Below are 18,286 nucleotides of genomic sequence, written 5' to 3' on the forward strand. Positions count from 1 at the left end.
TAATTTCCTGAAGCCTTCACTATCTATTTATAGCATTCCACTAGGGTTAGGTTTGAATAATTTGGCATTTAAAATAATGAAAATATCAGAGGGAAAACCCTACAAAAGTGGCCGGTCATGCATAGTGGATTTGGGCCTCACTTTGTAATTTTACAGTTTTATCTTTTCTGCATCTGATTTTCTCAAAAACGCCAATTTTCTAATTCAACCATTTAAATGCCAATTCTAACTATTTAATAACTATAAATAATTATTAAATAATATTATCATTTATCATATTTATTAATTGAACCATACAAAGTATCATAATTAACAAATATGCCCCTAAAACTCTTTCTTTACAATTTCGCCCTTACTTAGTGAAAAATTCACAAATAGACATAGTCTTATAATTGATTAACCAAAACCAATTATATGAGTCTTACAAGCAATATTATCTCAACTAGTGCGGGGACCATGGGTCTATATAGCCGAGCTTCCAATAAGTAGATCAAGAATTTATTACTAAAATTCACTAACTTATTAATTCTTCGTTGAATCCACGCATAGAACTTAGAATTGCACTCTCAGTATATAGAATGCTCTATATGTTCCACCATATAGACACATCATTAGTTATCCATTGTTATAATCCTAATTTGATCAATGATCCTCTATATGAATGATCTACACTGTAAAGAGATTAGATTACCGTTACACCCTACAATGTATTTAATCCTTAAAACACTTAACCCCCTATAAATGATATTTCAGCTTATGTGAAATGAGATCTCCACCATTTATTTTCGTTTGGTCAAGCTCGAAGGAGATCATCCTTTACTTACTATTCGCCAGATAGAAGCTATAGATTCCATGTTTATGTTAGCGCTCCCACTCAATTGCACTACCGTGTTCCCAAAATGTACGTATCACCCTGACCCAAAAGTAGGCTTAACTAACAAATCAAAGAACAGGAATAGCCTCTCGAGATCGAGCCTAATCATAACAGGATTAAGATCATTTGATCTAGGATCAACTAGGCGATATTGACTTGAATAGATATTACGGTAAGTTTAATAAATCTAAGTCAAAGTTCAATATCGGTCCCTTCCGATGCATACTCCATGCATCCAACCTGAGCTTTACTTTAACCAATGCTCTGGAAAGAACATGGCATTTCTCCACATGCAAGTAAACTCTTGTTGTAGATTATCATATCAGTAAAACCCTGTGTCTGATAAATCTAGGAAACTTTATTCACATAGTCATGTTTACTTTCCAATGTGTTGATAGCACAATAAACAGGATCAAGTATGTGAAAAGGGTTTCAGATGAATTCATACATTATGTACATATAATCATGAAATAAATCATGTGAACCATGCAACATTAAATGTTATTTCTGATCTATATTAATAAGTAAATCTGATTATATTGAAATAAGTTTTATTTAGGGCATAAAACCCAACAAGAACATCATCCGCAAAGTAAAAGTAGTTCAGCTGAAGACTTCTGCACCTCTCATGGAATTTAAACTCCTCATTTTGTCCCACTTTCTTCATTATTGTCGATAAGTACTCCATACCAAGAACAAATAATAAAGGAGACGTTGGGTCACCTTGTTGGAGACTCCTTTTAGCATTAAAAAACCAGGGAGCTGTCCATTCATCATAAAACTGTATCTAGGAGTGCTTATACAATTCATAATTAATTGAATGAACGGTCTTCGAAAGTTGAAAGCATTAAGTATTTCTTCTATGAAGCCCCACTCAATTGTATCACAGGCTTTCTGTAAAACCAATTTGATCATGCAATTGGATCTTGAATTACTGCTTCCATAATGCCTTACTAAATTCTGGCACACCATCACACTGTAAGCAATGAATCTTCCATGCACAAATCTACTCTTGTTCTGAGCAACTAATTCTAGTAGTAATTCTCTTAATCTTGAGCAAACCATTTTGGTGGCAGTTTTATATATAACATTATAGTAAGCTATCGGTCTATACTCACTTACATTTGCAGGGCATTTCGTCTTCAGAACAAAAACATGTGAAACAAAAGCAATTGCCTAGATTTAAAAAAACACAAGGCCTAAAACCCTGACACTGACATCTGAAAACTACCAATCCATTCGACGATGACCTTTAAAAACCACCGACTCAAATCCCCATCAGACCCACCATGACCTAGATCACCATGAAACCCACCCAATTTTCAGCATTATGTTGAATCCAAGTGCATTGAACCATCTCATCTCTGATTTATCCTTAGCATAATGAGGAATTACTCACACTCTTGATACCTTTGATGGATATGCTCCCACAAGTGATCATCCACCTAATATCATCTCCATTGATAAAAATCATATAAGACATAAAAACAGAAATGTGAAGCCATTTAAAAAAAGGCAAAGACATAAAAAGCAAGCACTGGTTGTGGAAGTCTCTGAATTTTTTTTTGAAGAATCATGAATATTTAGGGATTATGTTTAAATATGACGGTAAAGGTACTTGCCTTTTGAACGATTTGAATATCCAGCTTGTGACACTACAAAAACCACTATTCCATCAGTCTTGAAAACACTATTTTTGGGGGACCGTTACTAATAAAATTAAGCGAGTGTGTAAAACATTTGGCTATAGTTTGGAATTGCCGACGGTTTATAAACTTTATTATGTATCACCGACGGTTGTACATCGTCACATAGCTTAGAATTGTCGACGGTTAAGAGTCGTAGACTAAAGGGGGCATATTTTATAACCCCAATATCACTCAAATATCATTTCAAATGTTTCTCTCATTTCAAATGTCCCTCTCTCTCATTCTAGCATGCCTCATCCTCATCCATGACCGAGTCACCACTCCTCGCTCTCCCTGTCCACTCTCTCCCCCTCTCTCGTTTGGCGACGACTCCATTTCCTTCGTTCAGATGAAACCACACTTCTTACTTCGAATCACCCAAGCTCTCTCTTGCTTTTGAACTCTCGTGTTAAAGGTATTTACTATTTTTTACTAAAAGTAACATTTTGTTGTAACTAAAAGTCACATTTAGTCACAAAAAAATTATATTGAGACTAAAAAGTTATCACTGAAAGCAGCAGTTTTTTATAGTGAGTATCAAGTCATTATTCACATGTCATTTTCTTATAAGTACATTAAATTAATTTTTTAAAAAATTTAATGGCATAGACTAATCAGGGATTGCCACACATTTATTTGACACTTAATGGTCAAGTACAGAAGTATCAAAAATATAACATAGTAATAATTACTATTAAAAACTAAATTTAAGTATTTAAGTATTTGCTGCTAAGGACACAGTTAAGCTTGGTTTAAGGAAAGGCATAGGGTCTGGTTTGACTGTGCAAATAACCACAGATCCTTGGCTGCCTATACTTGACAGAGCTTCTCCTGTTCCCACTGTCCCGGGACTTGAGAACTTTACGGTTAGCAGCTTGTTTCAAATTCATAGCCGCTCCTGGGATGCTGAAATAGTTAACGACATCTTTACTCCTGATGATGCTGCAACTATCCTTGGAATTCAAATAAAACAGTCGGTTGATGGTGATTACTGGTACTGGTTTGCGGAGAAAAATGGTCTATATTCTGTCCGTAGTGCCTATCAACTAATGCAAGATCAAAAGCTTCCTCCAGCTTCTTCAGAAGGCCATCTGTTTTAGAAAAAGATGTGGTTACTTAAGGTGCCTCATAAGACTAAAGATCTGGTGTGGAGAGCGGCTTCGAACTGTTTAGCAACCAAGGTAAATCTCTGTATTAAGAAGGTGTTGACTGATAATAAATGTCCTATGTGTGGTGTTTTTGCCGAAACTGAGTTGCATCTGCTAGTATCTTGTCAATTTGCTTGGGTCTGCTGGGAGTTTTCAGGTTTTAATGCAGCTGACAGAAACTCCAATTCCCTGCTGTCATGGCTTAGTTTCAATGCTACTCAGATGGATAATGAGAAGCTTTGCCGAGTTGTTATGTTGTGTTGGGTAATATGGTCGGCCAGAAACGATCTGCTCTGGAAGGGACAGGTTCGAAGTGTGAAAGATGTGGTCGACTTTGCTCAATCTAGCCTTGATCAGTTTATGAAAGCCCAAGGTAAAGGTAACCTACCTTCTCTGTCGCCTCTTAAACCCGGTGATGGTTCAGAGGTTTGGATTAAACCGGCTGAAGGTATCAAGTTGAATGTCGATGCAGCGATTTTCGAACATGATCTCAAGCATGGCTTCGGGTGTGTGATCAGGAATACAAAGGCGAGATGATTTCTGTTTTTTCTGGTGCTAAGCAAAGCAAAGTTGCACCAGAAATTGCTGAAATTATGGGCATAAGAGAAGCCTTAAGTTGGTTGAAAAATCACAATTTCTCTCATGCTGCTGTCGAGTCCGATAGTTTGGTTTGTGTGGATGCTATTCGAAGCAATGAGAGGCTCCATTCTGGTTTCGGATTTATTGTGGAAGAGTGCAAGTTTATTCTTCAAAATTTGTTAAATGTTACTTTATGTTTTGTCAAACGTTCTGCGAATCGTGCCGCGCATTTTATTGCCCGACACTCTTTGTCCCTAGCTGAACGTATGTTCCCTATTAATAGTGTTCCTTTGGAGTTGTTGTCTATCCTTTTGGGCGATAGCTCTTCTTAATAAAAACACTTCTTTTCAAAAAAAAAAAGAGAGTAAAAATTAAATATTTTTAACGCAAATTACTCTTCAATTTTTAAAGAAACTTGAAAAAGGAAAATTTGTGTACAACAAATAATTGACCAAAAGCAAAAAAACAAAAATATGGAAATATTTGTACAGCTAAGAATATTTCTTACAAAATAGTGTAATAAATATTTATTTGTAGTTTCTATATACATTAATTTCATTTTCTATTGAAAATATCAAAATCAGAGTCAACATTACAAATATACAGCTAAGACTATTTCCTACACAATAGTGTTATTAATATTTATTTGTAATTTCTATATAAATTAATTTCATTCTTTAGTGAAAATATCAAAATAACTGTCAACATTACAAACTCACAACATACCATTTTATGTATTTTCAAACTTTGTAACGTATATTAGTATTCAATATTTTTTGAGAAAAAAAATTAAATATTTATTAATTTTTATTTCAATTACATATATAATTAATTAGCTTGTATATAAACCCAATTCTCTAATTCAAATATTGAAACTCTCATATATATCATATTAATCTATTGCTGGTATATTATATACATCTATATTTGCATGATTCTTCTGAACTGAATCAAATTTCTGAAATTCATATATCATTTGTTTTTTGTTGGTGGATTTAGTTTTATTCTTTGGCTAATTTGAATGTATATTTATATTGCAGATAAAATCTTTCGACATAGATAGATATGGGTATGAGGGGATTTTTTATGGTTTTTATTATGTTGTGTACACTTTTATGTTATTGCAAGTCTGATGAACAACAAGTAGAATTATTAAGAGATGAACTTCTGGAAATAGAGAATCAACTTGTGCGACTAAACAAGTCATCAATCAAGGCTATTAAAGTAATTTTATTTATTTATTATTATTATCATCTTCATCTCTCGCTTATTTTATATTGGACTTATATCTAAATTGTAACTTGTGTATTGTGTCATGTACAGACACAACATGGAGATATTTATGATTGTGTTGATTTTTACGAACAACCAGCATTTGATCATCCATTACTAAAGAACCACAAGTATGATTTTGGGGTAGGTTTTTTACAAATATTTTTTTTTCTCTTATAACTTATAATTTTTTATTTTCCCTAACCATAGTGAATTTGTATTATAATATATTATCTATATAAGTAGGATAAGTATTTGTGGTATTTATGATGTAGATGAGACCTTCTTCTCATCCTTACAAAATGGTTAGGAGATACAAGCCTCCAAAGAATGTGGAACAAGTATCGATAAATAATGGGTTAAAGGGTGAAAAATGTCCAATTGGATTTGTTCCAATAAGAAGAACTACTAAAGAAGATCTTATCAGAGCCAAACTATTTACGAAGTCTTATACTTCAAGTATTAATTCTCCTCCTACTTTTCATGTAAGCATATCATTTACATTTTCAAGTTTTTTTTAACAAATTAAATAATATATTCCATCATTGAAAAATAACTTCAATTTGAATTTGAATACAATAGCATGCGCTTGTTTACACATCTGATCCAACTAAGAAATACAATGGAGCTGGAACAACTGCAAGCTATTACACACTATATAATGTTACTGGCTCACAATATACTTTTGGTCGAATGAAGTTACAAAATGAACATGATATCATTCAAGCTGGTTGGGGAGTAAGTTTTTTTTTTATTTTCACTTAAATTTTATTTTCTACTAGATTCTTTTTTGTAAAAAATAATTCCACTAAAGCTTTTTAGATAAATTATAATTTTTAAGAATATTTCTTCACTTATTAATTGGTTATACGATCATTTATTAGGTAAATCCTAGTCTATATGGAGATGATCAAACTCGAATCTTGATATATTTTCAGGTTATCTAAACTTTATGTTTATTATCTAATATTTTTTTCATATTTATTGTGTAGTTATGTGTAACTTGTGTATCAATATTTTTGTAGGCTGGTCAAATATCTTGTTTCAATACATTGTGTCCAGGATTTGTTTTAGTTTATCCTCAACCTATGATCGAAATGACTTTCAACGAAACCCTTCCTGGCAAATTACCTACATGGGAATTTGATTTAAATATTTATCGGGTAAATAAATTAAATATTTAATATAATCATTTTCTATTTTTTTTTCTTTTAAGTTTATCTTGAATACTTTGTTTAAATAAAAAAATGTGTTTAGATTTAAAATTTTGGGTTTGTATTGTTTTGTACTTGTTTGATGATATGATATAATAATAGGATAACATTACCGGAAATTGGTGGCTTCAATTTGGGACGGATCTTGCTCATGTTGGATATTGGCCATCAAGCATATTTAGTGGTGGATTGAAAGACTTGGCTACATATGTTGATTGGGGAGGAGAAACTTACAGTCCACTTGGTCAAATCGGTCCTCCAATGGGTTCTGGTTTACTTCTAAAACAAGATACTCGTTATGATGCATATTGCAGAGCATTAACAACTATAAATGAGGCACACATACAAGAAGATGCTAAACACACACATATTTCATCCATCGATATTGACTTTTATTTAGTTAAAGATTGGGGATTTAAAAGTGACTTTGGACATCTCATGACATATGGGGGCCCTGGTCCTAGATGATTTATTTACATTGTAATACTAGTAAAATAAATTTTTCATGAAAAAAATAAATAAATGTATTATTATTTGTGTTTTTGATAGACTTTATTACATATAAATATAATGTTGGATTGAAAGTCGATACGTTTTAAGTATTAATTATACTTTCAAGTGCACGAATGATACTTTTGAAAATACAATGTTCATCTAAGTATGAAGTCAAACTCAAAAGAGAGGTTACTAACATAAAAAGGAAACTCATTTAATAAACCAAAGTAATAAAATTCTAACCTAACTCCAAGGATTTGATGAGATTTATTTTTAGAAATATAAAAGAAAATACATTAAAGATAATATACAAGTAAATGTACAATATTACAAAAAATGTGTAAAAAATATAATTACATAATTTAATATAATAATAAAAAATATTTACAAATAAACATATATGTTTACGATTTTAACTTGTTGATTACTTTCAATTAATTTTTTTAAAAAATAAATAAATGCATAAAGCTAAATATGTAAATGTAAAAGTTAATATTTATATTTTTATATATTACTAAAATAATATATTTACTAAAATTTAAAACGAAATTAAAAAAAGAATATTTTATTTATATTTTTATAAACAATATATATGTTTATTATATATTTGATTAGTATCATTAATGTTTATAAAGTTATTATTAATCTAGTATGTTTATTATGATAATAAATATAATTTGTTTATTAAAAAGTCGTAACAATTTTAAAAATGAAACACTTAAGTTTATTTATTTATTTGAATAAATACTTTTTCTTTTGTTTATTAAAAAGTCATAAATAATTTAAAATGTAACATTTATACTTATTAGTTATTAAAAAATATGTTTAAGAAAATAAACGAAATTATAATTTAATGTGACCTTATGTATAAATACTATGTTTATATTATTATGGGATAATTGCGGCATAAGTCTCCAAAAAGTCCAGTTTGATGCAGATAAGTCCTCAACCTCAAAAATTGACGGTAATAGTCCATAAGGTCACCATTTTTGTTTGTCCGTTACTACCTAAGTTAACTGTTCCGTTTGTATATTTTAATATGCCACGTGTTGAAGTATTAGTTGTCCACATCATAATTTTAAATAAAAATAATTTAAAAAATAAAAAATTATTAAAAATAAAAACATCAATTATTTTTTTCATTTTTTTTTTCAGTTTTCTTCTACTATCTTCTTCTTATCTCTAGCCAACCCCGATCCCAACCCCTACCCAACCCACACGACGGACTGTAATGCTCCGGCTACCCTCGACCCAAATGGACTACTGAGAATCCAGAAACCCCCAAAGCTCTCTCATTCTCCATCTCCTCAATCGTGCCGAGGTTGGATTGTCCTTCCGCCATTGACGAAGCTTTGCCTTTCGTCGTCAAAAATGGAGGCCACCACCACAGATTTAGCCTTCACAGTCGAAGACCACCAAGAGTTCATCTCCTCCTCGCGCATACACCACGGATCTGGCCTTTATGGTTGAAGGTGAACCTAGATCTATGTGAACCCAAATCCCCTCATTCTCCTTGTCGTCCCAACTTCGTCGTCGACCCAAGAGACTCCCAACAGGTTTCAAATATTCTAGTGATTGAACATATTTCTTTTAAGTATGCATTTAGAATTGTTTGAGTGATTGAACATTGACTTTTTGGGGACTTATGTCGCAATTATCCCTATTATTATTGATAATATTTATTAATTATTAATCTAATATATTTATTCCGATAATGTTTGTGATGATAGGTTGAAATAGTGTGTTTATTAAAATTTAAATACAAATTTATAAATAAAATATCTATGTTTATTATTTATTGTATATATATTATATTTATTATTTATTTTTACCATATATAATTTGTAGATTAAATTAAGTATATGTTTCTCATAGTTAATAAAATGTATAATAAATTGTAAATAATTTTTTATGCACATATAATGTAATTAAGTACTATAAAGTATATCAAATTGTAAATTTTCCTTAATGATATTTGCTTCAAAAAGTGGGTAAACTAAAATTTATTTGCTTAAAAAATGTGCAAGGAAACATTATTAAGATATTATAATCAATAAAATGTAAGTTCAAGAATATTTATGAGTATTTCTTGATGAGTGCACATTTAACACCATTAATGACGGTACACCAGGGTTGGAGAAAAAAGTTGTAATTCGACACTTTGGGGCTATGTTTTTGGGTTGTTTTGGATTGTGTTGAGGTGTTGGACACCATGGAGAGCTTCCCCAATCTAAAAGATGCATCGAAAGCAACCGAAAAAGACTTTTTCATTTTATTGGTGTAACTCTGTTGAAACTTCCAATGAGGCACCACCATTTGGTTTCTATTTTCATTTTATTAGTGTAACTCAGTTAGTCGTAAATCAAGTCCTTGGTGAATACACAACTCGAAGAGAAAGAATGATAGACTATTTGAGTAAGATCCAAGACTTGATAAGTTAGCTCAAAGGTTATACAATAAGGTAGATCCCTAGAGAAAATAATGCAACAGTTGATGCACTTGCCGTTTAGCAAGCAACACCATTTTTGACTAGGCAAACTTGGTGCCAATACAGTTCTTGAAAGAACAAAGTATTACCATCCCAGAAGAGGTTGACATGCTGGATAACAGTCCAACCTGGATGACACCTATGGTAGTTTACCTCCAAATTAGAGCCTTGTCTGAGAACAAAAATGAGGCAAAAAAGATGAGAAGAAAATCTGCTAGGTATCTATTCCTAGATGGAGTAATGTACAAATGAGGCTTCTCAATGCCGCTCTTAAGGTGTGTTACTAAGATAGAAGCCGAGCAGTTATTGATAGAGGTGCATGAAGGCTTCTACGGCAAACATGCCAGGGGCAAAGCCTATCCAAAAAGATACTCCGACAAGGGTACTTTTGGCCAACCATGATTGAGGATTCGATGGACTATGTCAGAAAATGTGACAAGTACCAAAGATTCTCAAAGATCCCGATAGCTCCATCCAACAAGCTCACATTGATGCAGCCTATGTTGGGTTTTGTGCCCTAAATAAAACCTATTTCAATATAATCAGATTTACTAATTAATATTAGATCAAAAATTACATTTTATGTTACATGATTCACATGATTTATTTCATGATTATATGTACATAATGTATGAATTCTATTTAAGTCCAGAACATATCGATTTGTTAATGATTATAGTGTTGTCAACACAGTGGAATATAATCTTAATTATATGTTCGAAAGTTTATTCCCTGATTTGTCAGAACACTGGATTTAAACTGACATGGTATAATCAGCGATAAGTATGGAGTATACATCGGAAGGGACCGATATTGAACTTTGATTAGATATATTAGAATTTACCGTAATATCTAATCAATTCAATATCACCTGTTGATCCTAGATCAAATGATCTTAATCCTGATATGATTAGGTTCAATCTCAAGAGTGTTATTCGTGTTCTTTGATTTGTTAGTTAAGCCTACTTTTGGGTCAGGGTGATACGTACATTTTGGGAATACGGTAGTGCAATTGAGTGGGAGCACTAACATAAATATGGAATCTATAGCTTCTATCTGGCGAATAGAAAGTAAAGGATGATTTCCTTTGAGCTTAACCAAACGAAAATAAATGGTGGAGATCTCATTCCACTTAGTTGAAATATCATTTATACAAGGTTAAGTGTTTTAAGGATAAAATACATTGTAGGGTGTTACGGTAATTTAATCCCTTTACAGTGTAAATCATCTATATAGAGGATCATTGATCATATTAGGGTTATAACAATGGATAACTAATGACGTGTCTATATCATGGAACATATAGAGCGTTCTATATGCTGAGAGTGCAATTCTAAGTTCTATGCGTGGATTCAACGAAGAATTAATAAGTCAGTGAATTTAAGATATAAATTCTTGATCTACTTATTGGAAGCTCGGATATATAGACCCATGGTCCCCATACTAGTTGAGACCATGCATACTGCTTGTAAGACTCAGTTAATTGATTTTGGTTAATCAATTATAATTCTAAAGTTAGACTATATCTAGTTTATGAATTTTCACTAAGCAAGGGCGAAATTGTAAAGAAAAGAGATTCTAGGTTTATTTATTAATTAAGAGACTTTATATGTCTAATTAATAAATATATTAAATGACAATATTATTTAATAATTAATTTTTAGTTATTAAATAATTAGAATTGGCATTTAAATGGTTGAATTTGAAAATTGGCGTTTTTGAGAAAATTAGATGCAGGAATGATAAAACAGCAAAATTGCATAAGTGAGGCCCATTATCCAAGCCCATGGCCGGCCACACTTTATGGGTTTTATCATTTATTTTTTCATTATTTTAATGCCAAATAATTCTAACCTAAACGTAGGTGGTTACCTATAAATAGATAGTGATGGATCTCATTCACACTTGAACTCTGTCAGATGAAATTGAGCCTCCTATTCTCTATAGCTGAAACCACTTCCCTCTTCTTCTCTTCAATAATTTCGAATCCTTGAATGAATGAGTGAGTGCCCACACACATCAAGTGGTATCTCAATCATAGTGTGTAAGACTGTGGAAAAACAACCAACAAGAAGGAGATTCAGCATCAAAGGAAGGAGAGAAAGAGATCCAGGTTCAGATATTGATAATGCTCTGCTACAGAAAGGAATCAAGAGCTAGATATCTGAACGGAAGGAGTCATTATATTCAGCTGCACCCAATGTAAGGTTTCCTAAACTTTATATGTGTTTATTTCATTGTTTTAGAATTCATATTAGGATGTTAATGAAACATACATGGTAGTAAATCTAGATCTTGGTAAAATATATCCAACAATACGTACATTTTGGGAACACGATAGTGCAATTGAGTGGGAGCGCTAACATAAATATGGAATCTATAGCTTCTATCTGGCGAATAGAAAGTAAAGGATGATTTCCTTCGAGCTTAACCAAACGAAAATAAATGGTGGAGTACTCATTTCACTTAGCTGAAATATCATTTATACAAGGTTAAGTGTTTTAAAGATAAAATACATTGTAGGGTGTTACGAAAATTTAATCCCTTTACAGTGTAAATCATCTATATAGAGGATCATTGATCAAATTAGGATTATAACAATGGATAACTAATGACGTATCTATATCGTGGAACATATAGAGCGTTCTATATGACTGAGAGTGCAATTCCAAGTTCTAAGAGTGGATTCAATAAGGAATTAATAAGTTAGGGAATTTACTTGGTAAATTCGGTTCGACTTATTGGAAGCTCGGTTATATAGACCCATGGTCCCCATACTAGTTGATGCCATACTGCTTGTAAGACTCAGTTAATTGATTTTAATTAATCAATTATAATTCTAAAAGTTAGACTATGTCTACTTTATGAATTTTCACTAAGCAAGGGCGAAATTGTAAAGAAAAGAGATTCTAGGTTTATTTGTTAATTAAGATACTTTACATGTCTAAATTAATAAATATATTATATGGCAATATTATTTAATAATTATTTTCAAGTTATTAAATAATTAGAATTGACATTTGAATGGTTAAATTGGAAAATTGGCATTTTTTTTGAAAAAATGAGAATGGAAAATAACAAAATAGGAAAGTTGCAAAGTGAGGCCCAATTTCCTTGGGCCTCCCACTATGCATAGGCTTTTACCATTTTATTTTTCCATTATTTTAATGCCACACAATTCTAACCTAAACCTAGAGGGCCTTCTATAAATAGAAAGTAATGGCTTCAGGAAACAACACAGAATTAGATCTCATTCTTTTCAGAGTGAATTCCTGAACCATCACTTTCCTCTCTCTTTTCTTCTCTAAATTTCGAAACCCTTGAGTGATAGAGTAGTGCCCACACACATCAAGTGGTACCTCAATCATAGTATGTAAGACTCAGGAAAATCACCAACAAGAAGGAGAGAAAGAGATCCAGATTCAGATCTTGATTATGCTCTGCTACAGAAAAGAATCAAGGGCTAGAGATCTGAATGGAAGGAGTCATAATATTCCGCTGCACCCAATGTAAGGTTTTCTTAAACTCTTATGTGTTTATTTTCATTGTTTTAGAATTCATATTAGGATGTTAATCAAACATACTTGGTAGTAAATCTAGATCCTGGTAAAATATTTCCAACAATATTCACAGAACCTACTTCACTACGGATGAATATTTAAGATATTTGAACTCTACTAAGCATTCATAATTAATTTATAATAAAAGTTAGTAAATGTATACCTCGAGCTACCTAGAAATCGATCAACACCAAATAAGTCAGATCCTTGCAAATTGACCTCACAACCTACAGCATAAAGAAATACTACAAAATTACCAATTTCTTTATTTAGGTACTTACTACTTATATAATTTATGAGTAACTATAATTACTAACTAGTTACTAATGAGTAACTGGTTAGTAATAAAAATACATGAATATGAATGAAAATTAGTAACTTGCTAAGTAGTTGTAACTAACTATTTACTAGCTACTAAAAAAATAAAAACACATGAATACAATTGAAAATAGAAAAAACAATTGATACAAAATATAGTTAATTTCTAATTTCTTTTTTCTAAACTAATTTTATAGAAATTAATTTCTAAACTTTTATTTTAATACTCTCCTATCTCATTCTCATCACAATATTTAACAAATTATTAGTTTAAAATACTCAATATATACATATACAATATATAAAATACTCTCCTATATCACATTTTTCATTCACCATAAATATACACACATATTCAATACAATAGAAAATACATACATATATACTCTCCTATATCACATTTCTCATCACAATATATACACACAATACATATTTAATAATATAGAAAAATCCTAAAAAAATTTATAAAATACAAAATAAAGCAATGTACATTACTAAAATTAGATTTATACCTTAATAGACGTTGAGATACAATGTTTTCTCCATTAAAAATGGTGGCCGGAGGTATAGCCACCACAACCACTACCTCTACCTTCAGTTTACCCTAAAAAATGATGAAAAATATGATCTTTTTAGGTATATAATTTTAGGTATGAAAAATAGAAGGTTTAGAAACAAAAATGAGATAAAATGATGAAAAAAATGGTGAAATGGGGGTGATTTTCCGTGGTGGTTGGCGGAGAGGTTTTGGAGTTTCTCTGGTTTGGGGGTTTCTGGGTTGGCTGATCAAATGAGGAAGATAAAGGGCTGGGCTAGGGTTATAAACCCTTTTGGCGTCAGTTATTTGGAAATAACCGACGCCATAAGCGGCGTAAAATTTCCGTCTAAAAAATTTCAACCCTATGCCGTCGGTTATTTATTATTATGCTGAAAAAAGTGCCTCTAAAAGCTTATTTTGTAGTAGTGTTAACTAAAAGAAAACTACTCAGAACTAGACATAAGTGCCTCTAAAGGCTTGTTTTGTAGTAGTGTTAACTAAAAGAAAACTACTCAGAACTAGACATTATAATGAAAATCATAATATTTAGTAAGAGTAGAAGGAGAAGAAAAGAACTAGAATGAAGAACACCTCGAAGCCGATCTCCGTCTCTTTCTTGCTCTCTTTGAGTTTCTCTCTCTAATTTTATAGTTTTTTGACTTATTCCATTGGTAGCCTAAGAGGTCATATTTATAGTGCTTGAAAATAGATGAATCATCTTAGAATTGGGATTCTATTTATAGTGCTTCAAGATAGATGAATCCTATTAGAATTAGGATTCTATTTATAGTATTAAGAAATATATCACTAAAAGAAAAGATAATAAAAAAATCGTAACTAAAAGCTATCTTTATTTTCGTTATATTTTTCTTTTTAGAAATTTTCTACTGCGACGACTGATAGTATTTTGACCATAACTTTCTCGATATTACTCGGAACTAGATGATTCAAGATGTTCTGGAAAGCTAAGAACGAGATCTAAAACTTTCATTTTGAGCTCCAAGTCCAGTTCTACCTTTAAGGTTGTCTGAATTTACAATTAAGTTCTGCCTTATAAACAGTAGCTGCTAATTAGATGGCTAGTAATATGATTTTCCTTGACTTACTCAGTTTGGCTTTAGAGACTCTGCCTAGGAATTTGACTTTCCAATTTAACCAAACTTTGATTCCTTCCAAACATTTTTTGCTGTAAGAACAAAGCAAAAAATAAGTATTTGATGTCTTCACTATATATCTTCCCCACACACCATACAATGAAGATCCAAGCTCAGTTCAAATCTCACTATTCTATCCTTTGTTATAAGTCTTTGCCACATAATGAGTCACATTATAAATTTGTGTTTAGGAATAATAATAATAATAATAATAATAATAATAATAATAATAATAATAATAATAATAAAGGTTATGCTGCTGTGTTTTGTTTGCACCATATAGTGAGTGCGTATTGGCTGAGTTAAAAATTTTGCTCAAAATAAATAACTAAAAAAATGGAACTCTCAATAAGAGATAAATTATATGCTCTAATTATATTTGAAAAATAAATGCACTATTATGTTATTAATTTGAACCTAATTACATTTATTAAAAACTTATATAAGGTAAGTACTAAGCAAACATAAACCTACAATTAGGACACTTTTTAAGTCTACTATTTAATATATTTTGCATACACTCAGGGTGAAATACATGACCGCAAGGAAATTTTCTTACGGTCACTCCCTGTTCGTATTCTTCTAAGCATATTGGGCATTCTTCTCCTTCAGATACTGTATTATCTCCACACGGATACTTGTCTTCAGGAAATGCGTCTATAGTAAGCACAGGTACAATTTCTTCGAGTGCATTTCGTGCAGGTAAATTCACATTCGGTACATTATTTTCAGGTGCATTTACAGTTAATTGGATAGATGGATTTTCTTCGTCGCCGTGAACGTTAGCAAAATATGCAGTGTGGATGCATTTAATTATCAAAATTAAGAAAAATACCCCGATTAAAAGCATCATGAGCGAAATTTCACTATTTTGACCATAGTTATCTTTGGATTTAGGTACTTTTTGATTGATTTGGCCTAAGACGGTAGGGAGTATCATAAAAATAATGATGTAACGAATAAGAGCCATTGCTGCAAAAATAATTTAAAGAATTAATAATAATTAGTATAAAAAAAGTATTGATCATTAATAAAATTAACCAATAATAAAAGTAACAATGGGTGCTTATTTGAGAAAGTAGAAAATGAAACCATAATTAATAGAGCTCATCCTCTTTTATCTGTCTAAAAATATATATGATAAATTGAAAATTATTTATGTATATTATAACCTGAGGCAACAAACAAATAGAAAAAATCTTTATTAGCAATTAATTATATATATTTAGTAAATAACAAAAGTATATATCACTATAGGTTTGATCATATATATATATATATTAATATAAAAAAGGATTAAAAAGACGTACATATATAGCTATAGGGATCGATCGTGTATAATATATAAAAAAGATTAAACAAAAAATTTAAAGAAAAAACTATACTCATTGAACAATTAAATTTTTCCATAAATGATAATAATATATTTGGCCTATATTAAATTTAATTATGATATATATATTTATATATATATATATATATAGCTCCCAAAAGAATAAATTATTAATTAAGTGACAGAATAGATTAATTAAATAGATATAATAGGCAGATGAAAATGATATTAATTTATATCTCAAGTAATAATAATATATAAGCCATGCATGATGTATATGCATGCATGCAGTAGTTTTAGTATATATATATATGATAATTATATACATAAATATAATACGTACCAGCTGGTTTGGTGAAGAGCTAGAGAAAATGGTGTTGGAGGAGAATTATTTGGAGTTGAGAGTGATTTATTTGTTGAATTTTACTTTGAGGATATATATATATATATATTAAGATTTTATTAAAACCTAATTCAACAAATGGATTTAGAATTGGTTACAAAATGTATAGACATACGTAATTACTGCGTATATTAATTAACTTAAGTGATAGTCCAATATTAAACATGATTAATTAATTAATATTTATCCAAAAATGTGTTCATTCTTATATTTGACGCCATCAATTCCTTTGTTTTTATTATCACATTAATTAATTAATTACCATTTTTGGATTAATGGAGAACTCAACACAACCCATTAAAACCTTCACACATTTAGAATTGATTACAAAATTATACATTAGTTTATCTAAAAATACATAATTTCATAGCTATATATATAGCTTAATTTATAAATATTTTATAGATATAAAAAGAAAGAATATCATTCCCACAAGCTTAGACCTAGCAATATTCATTAATTATAAATAGTCACGACTAACAAATTTTATTTAGTGGGTGATAAATATATGGGATTTTTTCATAAATATACGTAAAGTACAAAATAATTATAAAAATAACTTAACAAATCTCAATTACAATAATATCTTGCCACGTCATTAAAAAATACCTTAATTTTAAAATAATATGCCTGAAACTAAACTAATCCCAAAATTCTTTTTTTATTATTATTTTCCTGCGTTTCGCAAGTAACATTTTGGTTGCTTATGATGTTGATAATAAACCAACAAGTAAATTTTATACAAAAAAAATATCATTTTTATATTATATAATTTGAGATACATTTTGGTTACCTTTAAAACTTTCATGTATACATTTTAATAATCAACTAATTATTTAGGTTATATTAATACATTTGAGTAACTTTCAAGATTATTTTCAAAAATAATGATTTATCATTCAATAATCTACCATTTTAATAAATTATATTTTAAAAAATATATATCATAAATATTTAAGTCACTTATATTTTTTAAATGTAAATTATTATATGCATTTTGATTAATTAAATAAACAATGAAGTTACAAATAACTTTTAAATCATTACAAATACAACATTTTTTTAGACCAATTAGTTATGATTTCGATAAGATAGCAGTTGGATACCTTAATAAAATAATCAATTTTAAAATAAAAAGATGATAATCATGTCAAATAAACTTATTAGTTTATTTTAGCATATTAAAATAATTTTTCATTCTTTGTTTACATTTTTTGTATAG

General features: G+C 30.2%; 3 protein-coding genes across 3 annotated transcripts; all 3 read left to right on the forward strand.

The window, feature by feature from the left end:
• The first annotated feature begins 2,476 nt into the window (after positions 1 to 2,476).
• LOC115719087 (uncharacterized) lies at positions 2,477 to 3,662 on the forward strand. Its single transcript, XM_030647997.1, has 2 exons — positions 2,477 to 2,488; positions 3,297 to 3,662. The coding sequence occupies exons 1-2, from the start codon at positions 2,477 to 2,479 to the stop codon at positions 3,660 to 3,662; spliced, it is 378 nt and encodes a 125-aa protein (XP_030503857.1).
• Positions 3,663 to 3,668: 6 nt separating this feature from the next.
• LOC115719088 (uncharacterized) lies at positions 3,669 to 4,247 on the forward strand. Its single transcript, XM_061108982.1, has one exon. It carries the CDS (start codon positions 3,669 to 3,671, stop codon positions 4,245 to 4,247), a length of 579 nt encoding a protein of 192 aa, XP_060964965.1.
• A 913-nt stretch (positions 4,248 to 5,160) lies between these two features.
• On the forward strand, positions 5,161 to 7,362 carry LOC115719089 (protein neprosin-like). Its single transcript, XM_030647999.2, has 8 exons — positions 5,161 to 5,195; positions 5,330 to 5,513; positions 5,613 to 5,705; positions 5,837 to 6,046; positions 6,144 to 6,299; positions 6,446 to 6,499; positions 6,587 to 6,724; positions 6,878 to 7,362. The coding sequence occupies exons 2-8, from the start codon at positions 5,355 to 5,357 to the stop codon at positions 7,241 to 7,243; spliced, it is 1,176 nt and encodes a 391-aa protein (XP_030503859.1). The 5' UTR covers positions 5,161 to 5,195; positions 5,330 to 5,354; the 3' UTR covers positions 7,244 to 7,362.
• The last annotated feature ends 10,924 nt before the right edge of the window (positions 7,363 to 18,286 follow it).

Source organism: Cannabis sativa, chromosome 2 (genome assembly GCF_029168945.1).
Source record: "Cannabis sativa cultivar Pink pepper isolate KNU-18-1 chromosome 2, ASM2916894v1, whole genome shotgun sequence".
Taxonomy (NCBI): domain Eukaryota; kingdom Viridiplantae; phylum Streptophyta; class Magnoliopsida; order Rosales; family Cannabaceae; genus Cannabis; species Cannabis sativa.